This window comes from Alligator mississippiensis, chromosome 5, assembly GCF_030867095.1.
Source record: "Alligator mississippiensis isolate rAllMis1 chromosome 5, rAllMis1, whole genome shotgun sequence".
Classification (NCBI taxonomy): Eukaryota; Metazoa; Chordata; order Crocodylia; family Alligatoridae; genus Alligator; species Alligator mississippiensis.
Window position 1 is genome coordinate 126,973,259 of NC_081828.1, and position 21,250 is coordinate 126,994,508.

The 21,250-nt window shown below is 41.4% G+C and overlaps 1 protein-coding gene across 7 annotated transcripts in view; it reads left to right on the forward strand.

The window, feature by feature from the left end:
• The window catches only part of ELMO1 (engulfment and cell motility 1), a 464,393-nt gene that overhangs the window by 421,429 nt on the left and 21,714 nt on the right, over positions 1–21,250 (forward strand). For all 7 annotated transcript variants that reach the window (XM_019483404.2, XM_019483406.2, XM_019483405.2 and 4 more), the window contains 2 exons: positions 5,866–6,029; positions 12,836–12,948. In XM_019483404.2, coding sequence (XP_019338949.1) covers positions 5,866–6,029; positions 12,836–12,948 — 277 coding nt within the window. The remainder of the gene's footprint in view (positions 1–5,865; positions 6,030–12,835; positions 12,949–21,250) is intronic.

Consider the following 21,250-nt stretch of genomic DNA (forward strand, 5'->3'; position numbering starts at 1 on the left):
AAACTACTTCTTGGCACTTTCAGAAAAGGTATTATAACATGTAGTGCTTATAGTACAGTATGAGTTATTTTGTCACTAACCAGACATGCGCCAAGATTAACATTCTTTGTGGGAGATGGGCTTGTATTAAATTATATTGAAAATTATTCTAATGTGGGAAGATATGGTAAAATGGGGCTAGGAGGGTGAAATCACAAACTGCAACAGGAGGCAATAGGAGGAGGTAGGGAAGGAAAAAGAAAAGTATCATTATTTTCCAAGGACCTTGAAGTGTCAGGATGATTATTCTCAATACTCTAAAAATGTAACAGGAGATTTATTGAAAACAATTCACTCTTCAAAATGGCCTAAAAAATGTCTTGAATCACTAGCTGCACATTTTAAACATGTAAAGTTTTCAATAAAGGATTTTTGCAGGTTGTTTGTGTAGTCAGCACCTTTTTCTTAAGAATTAGATTTTTCTTTATGGCTTTATTTTTCATCAGCAAGTGCTCTCCATTAAGGCAGTTTTGGCTATTTCCTTCTAAAATCTTATTCTCAGTTCCACTACAGTTTTAAACAAAAGAACTGAAATCAGCATGCTCATTCTCAGTGTTTTCTTTTTCTTCTAATTTCTTTTAATTTCCTTTCTTAAAAAATGAGTGGACTGTTTTGAGGATCATTCAGATAAATGGGCTCAATAGGTGTGCATTATTGAGAAAATATCATTAAAATATATTCTTTCTCCTGCTCTTTTTCTAGAAAGGCTATTTAGCTAGGGGAAAAATGTGTTAATGCAGCTTAAAGCTTCCCACCTCTCCCACACACCAGAAATGGGCTCCTAGAGCACAGATGCTTCTCGAACGGCAACATGGGTTGGGTTTGTGCAGCCTGCGGCCTGGGGTTCATAGCATGCTAGGACATTAGCCCTTTGGAGTGTTCTTGCTTTCTGAACAAAACTAGGATTGAATTAAGCTTGCTGTTTTCACACAGGCTCATAATTTGATATATACCTTATTTATATTCAGGAAAACCACACAGACTTTTCCCATTCAAATTACTGAAAGCGCCCATAGTATTGTTGTTGTCATTTCCCCACCACCACCACTGCACTGATTGTTGGGTAGCCACTAGTAGAAATCGGGGGCTCCCATCACACCCAGAGCACTGACTGTTACCCTTCCTGTCCTAAACTATGGAAGGTTCATCACAGTGGGACATGTAAACTGTATTTATACTACCTGTATTTATACAGGTAAATAGTTGCAGATGGGGTTACAGAGCCAGAGATGGATGGCATCCCTAGAGGAGGAAGGAAGTTTGTGTGGGGGGAGGGGAAGGACATAGATATTCTGCAAAGAGGGGGATACCGTAGAGGAGGTCAGTGCCGTAGCAACAAAGTTTGGCACCCAGGGCAAAGCCTGCAGAGGCAGCCCACCTTCACCCCACACACAGATCCAGTGGGTACACGTCCCCCTATGCTTGCCCAGGAATGCACACGGTGGCAGGAGCTGCCCTTCCCGCAACCCTGTGCCGCCCCCCCCCCCCCCCAAAACGAGCTGCTCACAGCTCCATCCCACACCCTGCCTGGCTACGCAACACCTCTTGGTGCTCTTTTGCTTCAGCATCCGGGGCAGTTGCCCTGCTCACCCACCCACCCCCCTTGCTACAGCACTGGAGGAGGTAAATAGGTGGGCATAGAGTCCAGCTCTAGCCAGCATACCCCAGATGTATTGCTACCACATCAGGATAGAAACATGCTGAGAGCCACTTCTGTAGGTGAGGGATTCTGTAGGGTCATATATGAAGGGGGATATAATTGGGGTGACTTTTCAGCTATAAACTTGAAGAAGTTTGCAAGCAATGACAGATGTCAAAGATCACCTTCATCCTTCCTAATCAGTGCAAAGCAATCCCAGTATGGACATGAGATGGACTACACCAGTATAGGGTGGTATCATGAGTGTGATTGAATGTTTATGCTTTATGTTGCAAACAAAATGTTGATAACTGTCATTTGAGTTTTCCCGTGTCTTTCAGGCTTCACAGCCGGTTGCTTAGTAGCCTAAATTTAGTTGCATGAATAAACTTCAGTGCTGAAAATTGACTCCTTAGCTTATTTGTCTGCATATTGTAGAGCCTAAGTATTAAGTTTTGATCTGTCTTGAAAGAGATCATCTTGATTTTACATATGTTAACAGTTTGTATGGCAAGTGATAAGAGAGTAAGGAGACACAGAAAGAGAGCACAAGAGAAAAAGATAGGGAAAGAGTGCTAGGGAGATAGAAATAATCCAAATGTCTCATTATAGAGATGAGGGCCAGTGTGAATATACTTGAAGGTAGCTAAAAAGATAGGTATGCATTCAGAGTTCATGGTGTTTGCTGCCTTACTTATATGGTAGGTAAAAATGAAATGTATACCCATCTTATTGCAGGCAAACAACTGTTCTTAAGTCACTGTGCTCTTTATCTTTTGTATTAGAAGAAGATGCATATTTCTATGGCTCTGAATAATCTCAGTTAACCTGCCCACCTTTAGCAGAACACTCAACCCTTAATTCTTCCTTACCACATAAATGGGCATCAGACTGGGGAAAAAAATCAAAGAAAAAGGTCAAAAAATGAGTAAACATGCCCTCTCAACTTCTGTTCTAGCAGCTAGACTAATTAAAATAGAATGCGTTTAAAAACACTGTGTATAAGATTAATGTCTAACAATGCTGAGGAAAAAAAGGCCTCGTTTATAGATGTGTTGATCTATGGTAATCAGGTGCTGGCATTCAGCTGAAGAGATTTTGAGCATATGATAAATTCTTGGCAGTGGTTTCCAGTGCTAAGGAAACTCAACTCAAGCAGGAGCTTTGATGCTTAGGCCAACTAGTTAAGCACTATTGACTAGAACAAACACTGAAGGAAAGCAATTGCCCCAGTAGCTTTGCTACAGCATGCACTAGGTTTAAGGCATGCCTGTTGATTCTCCCACCTTCTGCCATTGGGACAAGAAGTGTCACAGCGAGGAAATTATAGACTAGGTAATTCTTTAACAATTCCCCTCTGAATGGCTTTCAAAATTACAGCGTTGGAGAACAACGCACACTGTTTGCATTACAACTGCTAGAGTGAATAGGGGAGTGGGAGGGTGAGATTTTAAATGGATGCCATGGCAAAATATATAAAGGGATAAATGAAAGCTCTCCAGACTTACAGAACCTGGACCAATCTGCCTTCTTTTAATCAAATATACAGCATAGTCTCTTAAGGCTGTAGAAGGTAGACCAAAAAAAAAAAAAAGAAGAATTTTAGCTTGCAGTCCTCCAAAATAGAAGATGGGTAAGGGTTGATTTTGTTGATTTTTTTTTTAAGGGACCCCTACCTGTACACATATATGGCAATCACAGTTAAAATTTGGTCTAGTTCTTTATATAAATCTTCATTCAAGCAACTAAGTCTCAGATCCTGCAAGCCCTTTCATGCATGCTTAACTTTATACTTGCTTCACATCAGTGTAATTATTAAGGATGCTGAGCACTTCAATATAAGCAGGCTGTTCTAGATACCTACCTTTAAACATCTACTTTAAGATTGGCCACTCCATGATGCTGTGTTCAGAGTTGATAACCATAGGCTGAATGTACACCAGTTGCAGCAACCTAAATTGAGTGTAATATTTTAGAATCATGTTCTTTCTGAGATTTTAAAAGTTAAACAGCTGAATTCTGCAACAATCTGATAAATAAAGGTCAGCCCCAAGGCCCCATCCCCAAAGTGGTGAGTTTGGGCAATAATTTTTTTCTGACTTCCAATTATTGCTGAACAGACACCAAGAGAGAAAAGGACGAAGCCAGAAAGAATTGAAAACATCTGGTTTGTCTAATAAGCAGCATTGCCTGTTTCTGAGGCATTTCTTTTGCTAAACTTCCCTGGATGTTTCTTTCATTACATTCATAAATTCTTCAGAACCTGATCTAAAGCCTGATGAACTCTCCTCAACTCTAATTGGCTTTTGTTCAATCCCTTAATATTCAAAACCAAATGAGCATCACCCAGATTTGCCAAATGTGCTAACAAAGAGATGGATCTTATTCCATAAGTATATTCTTAAAGCAAGGTATTCCTCTGAGTGAGGTAGGCTAGTTTAGAAGGAGGGCTTAAAAAAAAGAGAGAATTTCTGTATGGTGGAAGTGAGAGCATTAAAAGAAACAAAGAGCATTATTTTTTAGAAATAAATGATTGAAAGAAGCTCAGGAGGGTGCATTTATGCTTTCTGGAAATGGCAGCAAAACTAGGATGGGTGCCTAGATCATATCTAAAAGGAAGATGGCATCTCAGGAAATGAAAGTCAAAGATATAGCACAGACAATGACAGTGTTCATGGTTGATACAGCAATAATACACACACACTCACACACGTGCTTAGGAAAAGAAAAGTTTTCAAACTGCACAAAATCAGGCTTTCATTTTTAGAAACATAGTGAATATCAAAGAATAAAAGAAAAGGAGGGGAGGACAGTTCAAAAATTATTTCTGTTCTCTCTTTTCCTAGCTGTTAATTTCTATCACAGACCTGCTTTGATCTGAGCTGAATGTTACTATTTTCTCCTCCCGCTTACTAGCCTGCTTTGGTTGTGAGGGAAGAAAAGTCTTTTTAAATCTGATAAACCACTTCTTCACCCAACCAAAAGACTGAATCAGAAAAAAAAACCTTTCAAAGTATATAATTTGCACCAGAACTGAGGAAGCAAGTAGAGAGTGAGAGAGGGGAAGAGAGAGCCATCTCATATATATTGAGTTGAACTGATGCCAAATAGACTCCCTTAGTTAACTGTTTCTCAGCAGTTTTCTCTAGGTATAATAATTAATGTGCAGATGCATTGCTGTTACCCAGGCATCCTTCATTCTAATTCTTTACTCTGCATTGTTTATGGTATTGCTTAAAAAGCAATCCTATAATAACCCTAGCAAATTGATCTCTCTCTCCTGATTTATATCCCTTGTTAGTAGGGATATTTCCTTCATTGCAAATTGTAGTAATGCTGCTTAAGAATGAGTAACTGATGTCTGGGATCATGTGAAGACCAGTGATACACGGGCTAAGGGTGTCCTGAGAAAGAAAAAGCGAGTGAAAATTGGAATGAAAAGCAAACAATAATGTTTACATATCTGTAACATATAGAGCCAACTGCTCCCCTTCCTGTATACAACAAGGAGTGAAATGGGGGACTACATTTGTCAGATTATGACATCATTCTCTTCCAAGGAGAGCAACCTTAAACTCCAAAGAACTATGGGAGCTTTCCTGGTAAATGGCCAACTCCAGACTCCCAACCCTTTATACTGTTGCATTTCAGTTCTATTCAGATTTTCAGAAGAAATCCCCAGCCTCCGTTGGCACACGGCAGGAAGAGACTCTTATTCACTCTTCCGCTTTTCTACAGTGACACCTATGCTGGGGCATCCAGTTCAGCTGTTCACTTGTTTACATTATTAAAACATAGTCTGTCTCATAATATAGAAGAGACCTAGCCATTTTGCTCATCTTGCTCCAAAACAAGACTTGGACTAAGCAGAGCAGAGGTGCAGCCAGGTACTCAAAGACAGTGGCAATCCTATATTAATTATATCAGGAAGAAGGGTTATTGTAAATGGGTTCTCCAACAGGGCTGTTTATTTTAGTGGAGATAAACCTCTGTTGCTAGCATGTAACAATCCCAGTTAGAGATCAGCTGATTTTCTGACAGTGGTACCTACCAAAATTTCTTCTGTAACTAGTTTGATAATTGTTTTTATTTTTTTGTACCAAGGGGTACCTAATTACAACATGTGCTAGAACATGGTAGGGGGGAAAAACAAAATGAAACAATAATACTCTCATTTTCATCCACAGGTAATGCAGGTGGTGAAGGAACAAATAATGAGAGCGCTCACTACCAAGCCTAGCTCTCTGGACCAATTCAAAAGTAAACTTCAGAATCTAAGTTACACAGAAATTTTGAAAATCCGTCAGTCTGAGAGAATGAACCAGGAAGATTTCCAGTCTCGTCCAATTCTGTAAGTGCTTTCTTCTCCCCTAGTCACTTCTTGCATGGAAGGACTAACAAATGTGAATGACATTTGTGAGATCTTCAGGGAGAACTGGGGGAAAAACTGTCGAGGGAACAGGGCTCAAAAAACATTGGCATAGCAGCTGCTTGAAGTCATGCGCTGTCTTCTGCAGGGAACCACTACTGTTTCTTTTGAGTTCAGTTAAAACAGATTCAGTGAATCCCTATGGGGCCCAGCATGACTTGTTTGTATCAAACAATACTTTGACATTTTGAGGCTTTGTGTGGCTGTGTGCACATTTTTTCAGATGAAATTTTGTCTTCTGTCCAATGCCCCTTTAAGATTCAAAATGTCACTACTCTGAGCCAGGCAAAGTAAAGCCCAGAGCCATAGCACCAATACAGATTGGATCCATAAAATGTATGTGCTTTTGTGTCTTGAGGATGGTGCTCTTTTTCTTTTGTGTTAACAAGGCAAAGTTCTTTATATCTAGGTGACTTCATATCAAATTCAGAAGATATTTGGTGTGCCACTCTTTTCCTCTGGTCTATCTCTGTTATAGCGTCAGTTGATTTCTAAAAATGCCCTAGACTCCGTTATATGTGAAAATATTAGAGGTGAGCCATGAAGGTAGTGGTTGGCTCTCAGTTGAGGTAAGTCTTGAGGATGCGTCGGTGACACAAGACAGGTTCAGATTCAGTGGTGCACACATACCATGCTCTTTTGACTAAAACTAGAAGAAGCCTTTTTGGGAAAACTGTGAGAGAGCCAACAACTGCAGCTGAAGTGTCATGATATGTTTGGCACTTTTGGAACTGAACAGGACATTAGAACACATCCAACCCTGACCTTGAACCTTTGGGGATGAACTTGGATCCGAGCGTTTCAGTTCTGTCACTCTGAAATTCAAAGGTGTTAGGATTCAAGAATGGTTTAGTTTCTTCCTCTAAAAGAGGAATTAATGCCTACTCCAGGGACACTTTTCTCAGGGGGGAATGGTGAAAGCACAAGTCAAACAGACTCACAAATTTAAATTAATAATGCTACTCAGGATCAAAGGGAGAATGTTTCTTTTATGTTTGCAATATAATAGAGTGATAGGATGTAAAACTCAATTAGAACTGATGCCATGCATAATAATGCATCAATTAAGAGCTCACCTCTAAATGGCTACTCTCAATTTTGTGTCTCTATACTTCATAGCAATTATTTACCACTCTCTGCTAGTACTGAGTTGGTTCAGAGCAGCACAGTAATACTAAGCCTGTCACCAAAGCTTCTTGCTTTTTCTTGCTTTCCTCATTTCCCATGTGAGTCAAGTATCTAGCAGTGATACCAACTATTTATATTCACTTTGAGCCCTTCGTAGGGGAGTGAAACTTGTCATTGCCTGCAAGGTATCCCATTCCAAATATCAGTATAAATAACTGTTGTCACAGCAAAAAAAAAAAACACACTTCCACAAAATGTGATGAATTCATGTCTTAACACAAGCAATTAAAAGCTGTGGAAATATGAGAGACTCATCTCGGATCCAGGGCAAAGGCTAAAAGTGTTTAAACAATCACAGATACATTAATGACAACTTAATTTTTTGCCTACATTCCTGATCATTTTTGTCTTAATAGTGAATAAAAATAGTTCTTTCAGTTTTAACTCAGTTTCATGTAGTGAGCTCTCACAGATTATTTAGATGCCACAAAGGATGCAAGTAACAGAATCATGAATCCATTGTATGCAAAAGAGAGTGTGACTATACAAAAGGAAACTTTGCTTCATCACAGAGATCTAGAAGACTTACAGATACGCTGAAAGAAATTGTACACAACAATTTAAAACTCTTGGGTACTTTTACACATGATGGGGGGGGAAAATGAAGGGGTGCTTTAATTAGAGTGGCTCCAAGGTGCCACAACATCTCATCTCATCTCATCTCATCTCATCTCATCTCATCTCATCTCATCCCTGCACTTCAAAATAATGGCAGAGGCACTTGAACTAAAGCTCGTTCGATAAGTTTTAGTTCACACTCCCCTGCCACCATTTTGAAGTGTGGGGGCGCTGATTCACAAGATGCAGATACTGGCGGGAGAGCAGTAATTACCACACTCCAGCAGACTCGATTAATCGAGTCTGCTGGAGCATGTTAATTACCAATTAATTAATTACAGCACATTGTAGCAGCCTCGCAGCACATTGACAGGCACCCCTTGAGCCTTGTTGAATGCTGCATTAGAATGTAGCTAATAGATGGGAGCAATACATTACCTAAGCCCTTCTTGCTGGTGTTGTCCATATGGCATACAGAAGTTACAGTTCTTCAAAATTTTGAACTAAAGAACTCTCCCTTGGTCTGAGTTTTGGTTTGGAGTGGCCACATTATTTATTTTTTAGATTTATATACCTCCCTTCCCAACAAAGGCTCAGAGTAGTTTACAGTAAGTGAACATAATAATTTATTTTTTTTAAAAAGAAGACTAAAATAAAATATAAAACTAAACCCCCTTGAACTCCCCCAAGCTTAGCCTGGCTTGCTAAACACCTGCCCAAATAGAAAAGTCTTACATCTGGAAGGTATCCTGGCTTGGGCATTAGTAGGCCTCAAGGGGGAGGAAGTTCCAGAACTGAGGAGGAGCTGCCAGGAACAAGCTGCCATGGATGATGAGGATTTTTCATTTGGGCTCATGTGTTTTATAATAACCCAGCATCAAGTAACTGCTTTCCCAAAGATCACAGTCTTGTTTCAATATTTGAGCTGAAGGCTTATCTATTTCCATTTTGGGGCCAAACAATAAATTCAGGACCCAGTTTGTTTGAGTGTGATCGGTTTTGAATGCCACAGCCTCCAAGCTACACAGAGAAAATTACCAACCCATTTTGAATGTCAGTGAAAAAGTATCCCGTTCCACTGGGAATTGTCCTAGCCTGCAAAGAACCAGGTCATTTCTTTGATACATTAAATAAAGATAGAGTTGGACAAATAATGGGTAAGATGATGATGTTTAAGAGAAAGCTTGAGTGGTGCAGAGAGAGTTTGTCTCTTCAGGAGAGTTGTATGTGAGGCAGCAGAATAGGGGGAATAGTTGGAGGGATTTGGCTTTGTGAAATGCTTTAATTTTTAAGCATTTTCAACAAGGCTAAAAAGTAGCAATAGTTTCAGGAGGCATTAGCAGATAGGATAGGAGCCAAGAACATAAAGGAGAAAAACAGATCAAAGTTGCTTTGGGATTACTTTCAAATTGCATTATAATGATTTACATTAAATATAAAATGTCTCACTCCAGAAAGCATGAATGTATTTGAACTATGAATTGGAAGGGTACAAGGCCAGGGACAAATGAAAATGAAAAAAAAATTCCATTATTTCAGTCATTTTAAAAATAATTTTGTAAAAATTATCCTCAAAATTCTGAGGAGTTAAGGTAGATTTCTCAAAATCAAGTAGCTGATCCCACGGTTGTCCCTTGAGTGCTGAGGCCTATGAGAAGAAAGAGAAAAGTTAGTAATAACATATGACTTGGTTCCCTCAAGTGTGCAAGTCTTTTTGATACATTAACTCCTGCAATTATTAAATCACTGAAATGCAATAGAAATCAAGAGCAAGAAAAATTTTAAAACCTGTTTGGTCTCTTATGCCTCTTTATGTCAATTTCTCTCTCTCCCACCTTTACAGGAATAATAGTGAATAGCAGTTTCAGAAAAGCATTTTGTAAATGATTGTGCCCTGTTTGCTTGTCATTTTCCAAATGTGTTTTGTAAATAAGGCACCATGAGCTTTACCTGTTAGTGCTTGTGCCAACTCCTTTGGGTTTTGATCCAAACCTACAAGGTATAAATAGAACTCCATCATCTGCCACTGCCTTTGGTAGGACTTGAAAAAAATCTAATGCTTCAAATGCCCCGGCCAATTTTATGTCATTTAACAGAATTAAACATTCCTGATGGTGAGATGGATGTCTTTGACTATGGAAAAGTGTTGCATAAGAAGACTTGGAGCCTGATTCTTTAAGACCCAATAGCATGACAGTGGGTGGGTGCCTAAGAGGGGAAGAGCGGGCATTAGAATGGAGCTAGGGAAGCACCTCACGTTCCTATCTGCCTTCAAGGTAGGCAAATGCTTAACTGGAATGATGTAGACAAGAATGATCCTTCCTTAAGCTGGCAGTTAGATTAGGTAACTTCGTGAGATTGCTTCCAGCTCTGTTCTTCTGTGATGCTGTGGTCTTTTTTCTGCTCAGTAGGTGTGTCTACATGAGATGCCAACTGCACAGTTGTTACTGTACAGTCATTTAGTACTTACATAACCAAGTACTAAATGACTGTGCAGTAACTGGCATTACCGTGTAGTAGTATCCTGGCACAATTGCCTAGTGACACTTACTGTGCAGTAGTGCATTACTACAGTACCATCGCATCATGGTTCATACGCTAGTGCGCAGTAGTAATGAGCTCAGTAAGTGTCTCGTGTAGATGTGGCCACTGTATATTTAAGCTATAAGTTGTTAAAAGCAAGGACTGTGTTCCATGAAATAACTTGCAAAAATGTTTCTGGCATTGACTAAGTAAGAATTGCTGCTATTATAATACGTGTACCATGTCAGGAGTATGATTGTGTGGATCATGCATTAGATCCCACCGTGCCTTTACCTGCACACGTAGAGTTGCCCTCCATGAAAAATCTATAGTATTTGAAAATAAGCAGAATTCTTGTAATACATTTTCTAAAGGTATTGTGTTTTTATAGCTATAATAGTTGCTTGATATTTGACTGATACACAGAAGTGAATTAGATATCAAGAACTACAGTCCTTGAGCATTTTAATGCATGAACATTTTACTGCTACCTGAGAGTGTTATGTCTAGGGACTTACTGAAATTGTGGTTTTCACAGATACCACGATTTCAGGCAGGCTTTGTGAATGCAGGCTTCACACTTTTCAGGCTCTGTGGGGAAAAAAAAAACAAACCCAACTTACCAAAAATAAAATGCTGGCTCCCTCTGGAGATGCCTGCCACCCTTCACCACATGCCGCTGATTGGCTGCAAGGTCTGTCTGTCATATGGCCCTGCCCCTCTCCACCAATTATCAGTGAGGGGTGGGGCTGTATGACAGACAGCCTTGCAGCCAATCAGTGGCAAGGAACAGGACCACTGGGGCCTCTCTACCAGTCAGAGGTGTAAGGGGACCCCACTGTGCTTGGCCTGTGAAAATGGCTGCTGGCCCTGTGATCTGCATGGAAAATCAGCTGGCAGCCACCACAGCCCTTAGTTACGATGAGCATTTAAACACATACCTTTGTCCCCTCTGACGCGCCAGAAATTGAATCTGCAGATTTGTTGAGTCTGCAAAGCAAGCAAGCTGATGCGCTTGGCGCTGCATCGCATGCATTTGTATAAACAGCGAAATGCGCATCAGCGCACAGAAAATGGTGGCAGTGCACTTTTGAACTAAAACACCTTTGATGTATTTTAGTTCAAAAGCGTGCCACCGCCATTTTCTCAGTGCTAATGCGTATTTCGCCATTTATACAAATGCATGCGCCACAGCACCAGGTGCTTTTAATAGTGTCCAGCACTGCAGGGCATGCATGTGTCCAAATGCCCTTGACATGTCTAATTAAGGCTACAATCTTTATGCAAAAACCTTGCAAATATTTCCATGTAGGTTTTTATAAATGAAGAATGTGACAGTTGAGGCACTAAATGAACATCCGGTGTTTTCCAACAGAATTTTGCTTTACCTCTGGAATAGCATTGCTTCTATGTCTATGAGTGTTGATCACTAGGAAATACTTTCAGACAGAATGATTTTGGTATTACGTATTGACACAGCAATCTAAAATTATGGGCCTGACACACTTCATATTTTATCGACCCTCTACACTTTCAGTTACATGTTAATCTTACTAGATTTGCTGCCACATTGATGTTTAAACCTGTCCTTTACATATTTTTCATGAATCTAAGTGAGGGTATAACTGATGAATTCAGACACCTGTGAATCCTCATGGTAGCATATAAAACCAACTTTCAATGCGAGATGCATGTATTTTCCACCTGGTGCTTGAAACATTGAGCCCATTTGTCAAGACCAGGATGAAAGAAATGCATTAATTTGACAGTGTATACAGTAATATCATTTCTGAATACACTGTGGGTTTGTGTGTGCCTGTGCACTAGACAGTTTGGATGCCTGGCAAGTTTCAAAGCTTTAGGAATTTTCCCACAAAAACCATGCAATAGGAAATTGTAGAGTGATACAGAAATAAAAGTAATCAAATGACATCAGCTGTTACTTCATCTGAGCTAACATTAGAAATGCTGGTTCTGAGTATGTTTGGCACTAGCTGTTTTCTCTTCTACTAACTAATGATGATATGATGCATCTGCAGAGAACATTGCATCCCTGGATATCAATCAATCAACTAGGCTTCATAATACTCTTATTAAGAAGTAGCACTTATTTGCCTCACAGTGCCTTTTGGAGGTACGGTAATAAGTGGTATTTCATGGATGAACTAAGACACAAATAGGTTGCCTTAAGCCATTTACCAACTTAGTAGCAAAAGGGGACAGAACATAGGAATCGTGACTACCATTCAGTGCTCTATTTGAGAGTCAGATTTCGCTCCCTAAAACAACTCGTTTCTAGAGTAAAACTGCATGACTCCTCCTCTCTTTGGACCTTCCCAGAAATGAGATGGATGGAAATGAAATGTCTCACGAATATCTCTGAGTGAAAAGAAAGCGTTACATGCATAAATCTAATAAGTGTGTGGTTTTTCTTCCCCTTCCCTTCCCCCGCTTCCCAGGGAGCTAAAAGAGAAGATTCAGCCTGAAATCTTGGAGCTGATCAAGCAGCAACGTCTTAATCGACTTGTTGAGGGCACCTGCTTTAGGAAACTAAATAGTCGGCGGCGACAAGGTAAAGCTCAAGGCTGAAGAGTCTGGCATTTTGTTGTTTCTTACTTCACCTTTAGCTAAGGAGCACTTCTGCTATTGTCAGGTTGACGTTTCCCCACATATAAAGTGAATGATGAAGAGCTTTATTTGAGAGGGCTTTTAAAAATTTTCTAATAATTAAATTCTTCCTTGGGTACTCTTTATGTCAGTGGGTTTTTTGGAATTTTCATCCTGAGGACCTTGTGGAATAAGTCTAATCATATTAGGTCTTTTGTTTAAAGAAGATCTCAAGTAGCTGCTTTCCATCAAGAACTAAATACCTTGATTGCTTCCTTGGTCTTCAAGCTTCTTGCTGATGACAGGGTCAAAATCTCTGGTCAGTGAAATTGCCCATGGATAGCACGCGACTCTCATGATATTCAGAACCTTAATGCCACAGACATTTGGGCACATTTTAAAAAGAATTGCTTTTAAATTATGCTACTAATTATTTATATATCTCATCACAGACTCATCACTTCTTAATTGTGGTGAGCACAACTCACCACATCTATCCAGTCACTACTCGTCCTTAATCTTCTTCTTTTATTATCATTCATATTATCATGTTTAAATATTTCATAAGCTAGCAAATTTTAAAAAGTACTTAAATCCATAACTTGTGTGCCTGGGGGTGAATACTAAATGGACATAGAAGAACTTTCTTCACAATTATATGGATCATTTCCCGTTTTTGGATTGTACAGCTTACTTCACCAAACCATTTTCTTTCTAATCCGTTTCCTCCTAAGAGTAGAACCTTTCCAGTCCAGGAACAAAATGCAGCAAACCTGGATCTAGAATGTTTCCTTACAGTCCCTGTTTTGATGAGATTCTAATGTCTATCCTTTTATTTTTTCTGTAACTGCAATATGAATTACAATTAGGGTAAGGACTCTCAGAGATAAATATTTGAGAATTAGTTATTGATGAGAAAAGCAGATTTTTCTGCATGAGAATGATTCCTACAATGCTCTCTGCCTAGCTGATACACAGTGCACTTTTCTTAACTACAATTTGAAGATATTTTTGACAATTCCAGTTTTTTAAATTGTTCCGTTATAGTGGAAGGCAACCTTTTTGCCAGACCTCCCACAAATTAGCCCTGTAACCTCCCAGTGTGCCCCTCCGATCCCCTTCCTTTACCCAATCTGCTGCTCTGCTTCCTGTTTTATCTACAACTGTCATGCCTTATCCCTCCCTGATCTGCATGTCACACACAGAGACTGCCCATGCCACTTGTGGCACATGTGCTTCTGGTTGACCACCCCTGTTCTGTAATAAAGCTGGCCACTGCAGTTTGCCAAAATGGCGTTGCGGTCCAGTATGATTTTTGTAGAGATTTCAAAGAGGTCATAGAAATTAAGGGCTGGAAGGGACCTTGAAAGATCATAGAGTCCAACCCCTCCTACTCTGGGCAGGAATACTGCTGAGATCAAATGATCTCAGCAAAGTGTCTGTCTAGTCTCCTCTTGTAGACTTCCAAGGTTGGTGACTGCACCACCTGCTTGGGAAGTCTATTATAGATTCTGATCACCCTTACCGTAAAGATGTCTAGCCATATATTCTCTGCAGCAGTATGTTCTGCACAGTGGGAGAGTGGCTAAAAGGATTACCAAACCAAAGTAAAACCTATAATCAGGGCTCAGTTTTACTAAGCCAAACTTAATTCCTACAGTAGTTTAAATCTGGACTTCATTTTATTTGATCCATTAATACTCTGGAAGGGAACAAGGCTGGGATAAAACATTCTTGTTAGGGTAAATCTCCAAGGGAAGGTAACCTATATCTCTTTTTTTTAAGTATTGTCAGTTCAAGCAATCGGGATCCTTAGCTGAAGTAAATTGGTGTTAGTGCCTTCCCTTCAAGAGGTTAAAAGATCTGACCTATGGTCGGAAAGTGGCCCAGAAAGCAGTAAGTCAGGGCTGTCCAACTTCTAAGAAGCTGGGGGCCACACACCCCATGGAGGACCACATCAGCAGGGACCGTGGGCCCCCAAGGCTGTATGTTTTGCATGGGCAGGTGAATACTCCACCACCCCACTGCACTGCATGTGTAGGGCAGGCCCCCCTACTCCCTGCCTCACCTGCAACTTCCTGTAGGCTCCCCCATGGCATCACACCACACAACTGCTCCAGGATGCCAGTGTTTCTGGCAATGCAGCTGCACCATGCCACCCTGCCCCTTGCTGTGGGCTGGGTCAGGCAGCAAGGGTCAGGGGAGGGACAGAGAGCACAAGACCCCAGATGCAGCTTTAGAAAGAGCAATAGGAGCAGCAGCAGCCAAATGTGAGCCTGGGGGCAGTAGCAGCTGTGCAGGAGCCTAGGGGCATATGTTAACTCCTTTTAGCCTACATGCAGCCTGTGGGATGCCAGCTAAACAGCCCTGTTGTAAGTTAACACCTAACATGATGATTAACAGTAATAGACCTGGAACAGTAATAGGGTAACTGTAACAAGAAGATAGGACCAGGATTACCACAGTAAGGTTATGTGACTGTTTTGGATTATAAGGCATGCATCTTGATTTACTTCTTTTTTCATTATATTTTTCTGAGGAAACCCTAGGGCAGCGGTTCCCAAACTCTGACAGATTGCACACCATCAATTTAAAACAATAGAACCTTAAGTATCCCCCGCAAATTTTTCAGTTCAGTCTTAAATACCACCAGCAGGTTGTCTGTGTACCACTGGTGGTACGTGTATGACAGATTGGGAACCTCTGCCCTAGGGCAAATGTTCCAAATCTGCAGAATGTGTAAAGGGGAATCTTCACATGGTCTGCACAGGCAAAATTGAAATAATCAGACTGACTGTTTAATAAATAACTAACTGGTATTACCTGATGACAAAGACTGTAGAACAGCAGTTCCCAATCTGTTGTATGCTTACCACTGATGGTACACAGTCTGTCTGTCAGTGGTATACATTAACTGATTTATTATAATTACTTTATGGCTAGGGACAGGCATTACACATAAAACAGCTTAAGTGATCAGAAACTGGTATAAACCTGTAACAGAGCAGATGTTCAGTGCACATAAAACACTTTGAAAATGGCTGAAACCGGTTTGAGATAAACCTGGTTGAATGTAGTATCAGACTTAACTGATTTGGCTCAAACTGGTTTATACAATGTCTGTCCCAGACCTCTGACTGGTTTAAGATACATCAGAGTCCCCCAGCATCCCAGCATGTGCTCTGGCTGTGTGGGGCTCTCTGTTCCACAGCAGGGCTGGGCCCTCCCCTCTCCTGCCTCACTGGAGATCAGCAGTCTCTGCAGGCATCTGTCCAGCTTCTGCTCTTCCCCCTCTCCTCCCCTCCCCACTCTGTGATAAGCAGGCATTCCTCCATCCCTCACAGACAGCTCAGCATTAGTTAGCCAACCACATGCTGCCTACAGTCCATGCTGTGGGAGATGACAGAAGGAGACAGGCTTTTTGGAGCTAATTAACAGGTAGCTTAGTGTCCTTCCTTGGGAATGCTGTTTAAGAGCTGTTTGCTTTCCCCTTCCCTCTCACCACTCTCTGCTAAACAGGAATTCCCCCCTTCCCTTTGCCTTGCTGAGGAGGTGTCTGTGTATTAGCTAGCAGACAACAAGCTGGGTCTGTGCTGAATCAGCAGGTAGAATCATCAGTCTTAATGGGATGATAAACACTGAGATAAGGGTGATAAACACAGTTATCACCCCCCCCCCCCCCGCCCAACCCTGGCTTGCTAGCCTGTCAGTTTGTTTCAGGCAGTATACAGAAGCAGGGAGGGAGAGTGAAAAACTCTGTATCATCAACAGATGCATGCGCTGCACACACCCCCTTGCCTCAGAGTGCTAGCCCAGGGCTGCAGGCTGGCAACACTCCTACACCTTGAGCAGTGAGTGGAGAAAAGCCTGGGACAGCAGGCAGGCTGGGGGTTTACACCCCTCCCTAATCAGAGCCCTGCTGGAGCCTGGCCATGTCCCCCTCAGCTCAGCTCAGATCAGCTCTGCAAGGGCAGGGATGGCTGCTCTAGCACCTTCTAGTTTACAGCCTGAGCCACTGCAGGCATGTGCCTGAATTTCCTCAGTCCAGAGGGATTGTCTGTACGGTTGGAAACTGGTTCAGCCTAGCCAGGTTAGACTAACCTGCAAAGACTGAATCAATTCAAGCTCAGGCTTTTTGAATGTCTGTCCCTAGCCTGTATGACAATAATTTGCTGGTGGTACTTAATGTTATATTGAAATATTTGCTCGTGGTACTTACAGTTGTATTGTTATAAATTGGTGGTGTGCAGTCTGTCAGAGTTTGGGAACCACTGCTCTAGAACAAAATTCCATTATGAACATTTCCTGAATATGTGGTAGGACACATGGTTAGTCAGAGTAGGGGCAAACAATTGCTTTACGAAAAAATGAGTAAAGGTCTTTCCAGGCTTTTCAAGCTTGGAGCACTGAATCTTTATTATATTTGGTTGCAAAGCCTCCAAGCCAAGGCACATCTCTCTGAGGTGGTCTTGAAGCTGAGTTTGGGTCAACTGTAGCAGATCACTGCTTCTTACCAATTTGAAGATGGAATTATCATATCAGCATGATTGTACTACAGCGATAATTTTTTGATGGTTACCCTAGCAGTGTCTTTCGTGTCCTTGGTTATTTAAAGAAAAATAAATCACCTGTTCAAAAACCTCCAGAGAGCACAAGGCCGTTTTCTTGCTGTCTCCTACAAAGGCATCTCTTCACTTGTATCCTGATCTTATTAGAACAGAAAAATACACTGTGGTCAGTTCTGTTAAGCTGGTAACTGTCAATTGACAGGTAGTCAGCTCAGTTCTAAAGAAAAGGGTTAGAGCAAAAATCCATGAAGTGTTTTACTAATCAAAACTGTTATTTCCAGTGGAGCCAAGTACAGTAAAAGCTCTGTTATCTAGGATCCCCCAGGAATGGAGGATGCCTGATAACAAAATATGCTGGTTAATTGAGCGGCCCAAACAGGCGTCCTTGCCTGTTTGGGCCGCTGCTTCTCCCACCGCATCCGGGACGTCACCGCCCCTCCCAGGGGCCCTGTGGGACAGTGACGCAGGCCCCGCATAACCTGTTATGCCCCCATGCCGTGGAGGCTCGGCAGCGCAGGCTGCTTTGCCCTGGGCCATGGGGGCTCAGAGAAACCAGAAGTGCCACGGTGGGCGCTTCCAGTTTCACTTTACCTTACAAGCTGGCATGCCAGTTAATAAAGCGTGCCGGCTTGTAAGGTGCCAGTTAACAGAACTTTTACTGTAGTAGGTAAACCTGCCTCTGCCAGAGAGTTTTATTGAGCAAAATAGATATATCACTACTGTCATACAAAACATCTGTGGTTTATGTTGCTGGGTGCACCTTTTTGAAAGAAATGCTGTTTTATCTTTATAAAGATTAAAGAGAAATGGTGTGTGATTAAAATGAGAAACTAGGTGCTAAAGCCATAGACAAGGTCTCTTGAGTAGTAATTTTTGCAAGAGGAAGGAAACCTGGTTGCATACCCTTCAAATTAACACCACAATTGTATCATGTGTTTTCAAGGTGACTTGAAAAAAAGGAATATAAAACACATATTTCTTAAACTTTTCATTATGTCCTAAATGTACCATCTAACCCAGGCAAGAGGTGAATTAGCCCACCAACTGAGAAAATATTCCTTTTCTTTCTAGTTTCTGCAGTGTTTCCTTTTCTACATGGGTCTGCTCCAGGATCATTTTTTTAATGGAAAGAAACAGACAAAAGTAGTGATGTGTGTAGTTCAGCGGCAGGCAAAATATAGCCCATGGGCTGGATCCAGCCTGCCAGGCCATTCTGTCTGGCCCACGGGGCCCCTAAGAATAATTAGAAAAGTAATATTTATCTGCTTCTGGCTGCCTATCAAAGATGACGGGAGACAAGGGCAGTAGGACCCAGGGGGAGCCAGTGGTAGGCAGCAGCAAGACCAGCCTGCCCGCCCCTGCCCCCTCAATCCCAACCAGAAGCCTCTGTCTAGCTGGGGCTGCTGGAGGCTTCTGGCCTGGGACTGCTTCTGCCTCCCTGCACCAAGGGAAATACAGATAAGAACAAGGAGGTGCGGGGGAAGAGACAGGGGAAGATCATGGGCAATCACCCCAGTCCTCCTGAGGTCCCAGTGCTGCAGCTGGGAGCCATGTGGTACCAGCTGGTGGGCAGGGGAATGACTGGCAAGCGGGAGGAAGGGGCAGCAAGCAGACATGCAGAACACAGCTCTGGAGGCTCCTAGTCCTAACCATGTAATACTCCTGTGGCAACTGCAGCAATTGCTTCCATGGAAAAATAATGCTACGAGGGGTCCAATCCTTGTTGTGATCCTTCCCCATCATCCACCCCAAGGTATGCATGCCAAGCAAAATACCTTTGCGTGACATGCTGTGGCATCCCTGCCAGGGGTAGCCAACTTGTGGTTTAATATATACCAGCTGCTTTCAGTTGCAGGCTTATGGGAATGGCCATCAGTATATGGACCATCAACAAAATCTCTGTGCACACCAGTGGATCACAGTTTGAGCTGCTCTTTTAGTTGAATTACAGCCAACTTTTTATTTTCCTCTCACTAAGCTTTAACAATGTGACAAGATGCTATTTAGTTAACAGGCTCCTGTAGCTCTTGTTTGAAGATGTAAACAATTTGCATAGCATCTTTTGAAGTTGAAAATTAGAGAATGTAATGTTAGTCTTTTTCTCTAGTAATTTGGCTTAATAACACCAGCCACCCTGTACTTGGAAGTGGGGTGGGTGTTTAATTTATGGGATTTCAGGGAAATATAGAGCTAACAGGTCCATTTTCCACCAGTGGCAAGTTACTGTCACCCAGTGGCAGCAAATTTGCCCAAAACTGAATCAGAGAGATAGTTGGAGGTCCAGAGCAAGTCAATGCAAATCTAATATAGGTGGGGCCAAAAGAGCAAGAGGTTCTGTCTGTGCTGAATAGTGCCCATGGGAAATGAACTGGCAGAGTATAAACTCAGTGAGGCTACTCTTGCCCCACCCTGGCAGACTGCCCAGTGGATAAGTGCTCGCTCTTCCACAATGAGTTGATTTAAGAAATGGAGCTGCAGATTTTACCCACTGGTGCACCCAGATGTGACTCAGGTCCAGAATATGGTTGAAATAATGGAGCAAAAAGTGCAAGTAGAAAATTAATTGATTTACTTTTTCCAGTTTACAGATCTAGAAAGGAACAGTGCAGAAGAGAACTGGGAGTCCAGTGATCTGTTTCTTAAATTACTTTGGACAAATGATGTTGCTCTTGCTGTCTTTCAGGTTGCCAACTGTAAACAAGGAGAAAATAATATTTATCCTACTTCATTGTCAAACTAACTTCATTGAAGCATTAAAACTCTCTGTGATCCTCAGAAAGATAGAAACTGTAGTATTATCTATGTAGCTGTAATCTTAATAATCAAGCTAGAATCCATAACACCAGTACTTTAGTCTTAGTGAGTAAAACAGACTTAAGAACTGCCTAGGTTTTAAAAACCTAGTAACCGAGACGTCAGTTAAATCATGAGCCTGATTTGCCACTCAGTTCTGTTTCTAATTTTAACAAGATATCCTCCTAGAAACCACTCATTGCATAAAAGAGATAAGATCAAGATATGTATGATGTCAAATACAAAAATTACTCTATTACCCAGAGACATCCAGCATCTCAGGGGCAGGTCCTGAACTATGGAGCATTTCTTCCAGAAGAAATCAAGCTGGTTACCAGTTAACAGTTTTCCTGGGCAAAACACAAGCTACCATTTGTCGAGGTGACCATTCACCCAGGAAATGGATTTTTCTAGTTACATGCACACACCTAAAAGTCCATGAGTTGGGTTTCCATTTCTGAAATCCCTCTCCAGATTTTTAAATTCCAGTAAATGCCATGGAATCAATTTAACAGGCTCAAGGTGCCTTCTCAGCTAGAATTTCCTAGTTTAAAACCACCTCTTCTTAACACTGATATAAAAGAATAAGACCTTGTACTCACACTTCGTAGGGATTTATGATTGGAAATTGCATTTTTGACATCATAAACTTTCTTGTGCCCATAGACATCATTTCCTCCTTTTTATGTTTAGCTCTACTTGGCCTGGTTATGGCTTTAGCTATGCTGTTAGTTTATCACTTCTTGCGTAAAAATATGTATGAATCAAAACATTTGGAAAACCTGTGTAGTAAAAATAGCCGCACTCACCAGCTCTGCTTCACAGCAGCTCCTCCTATAAAACAGCAGATATGTGGGTTATTACCCCTATATATGATGCATGCATTAATATAGTCTCAAGCTGAAA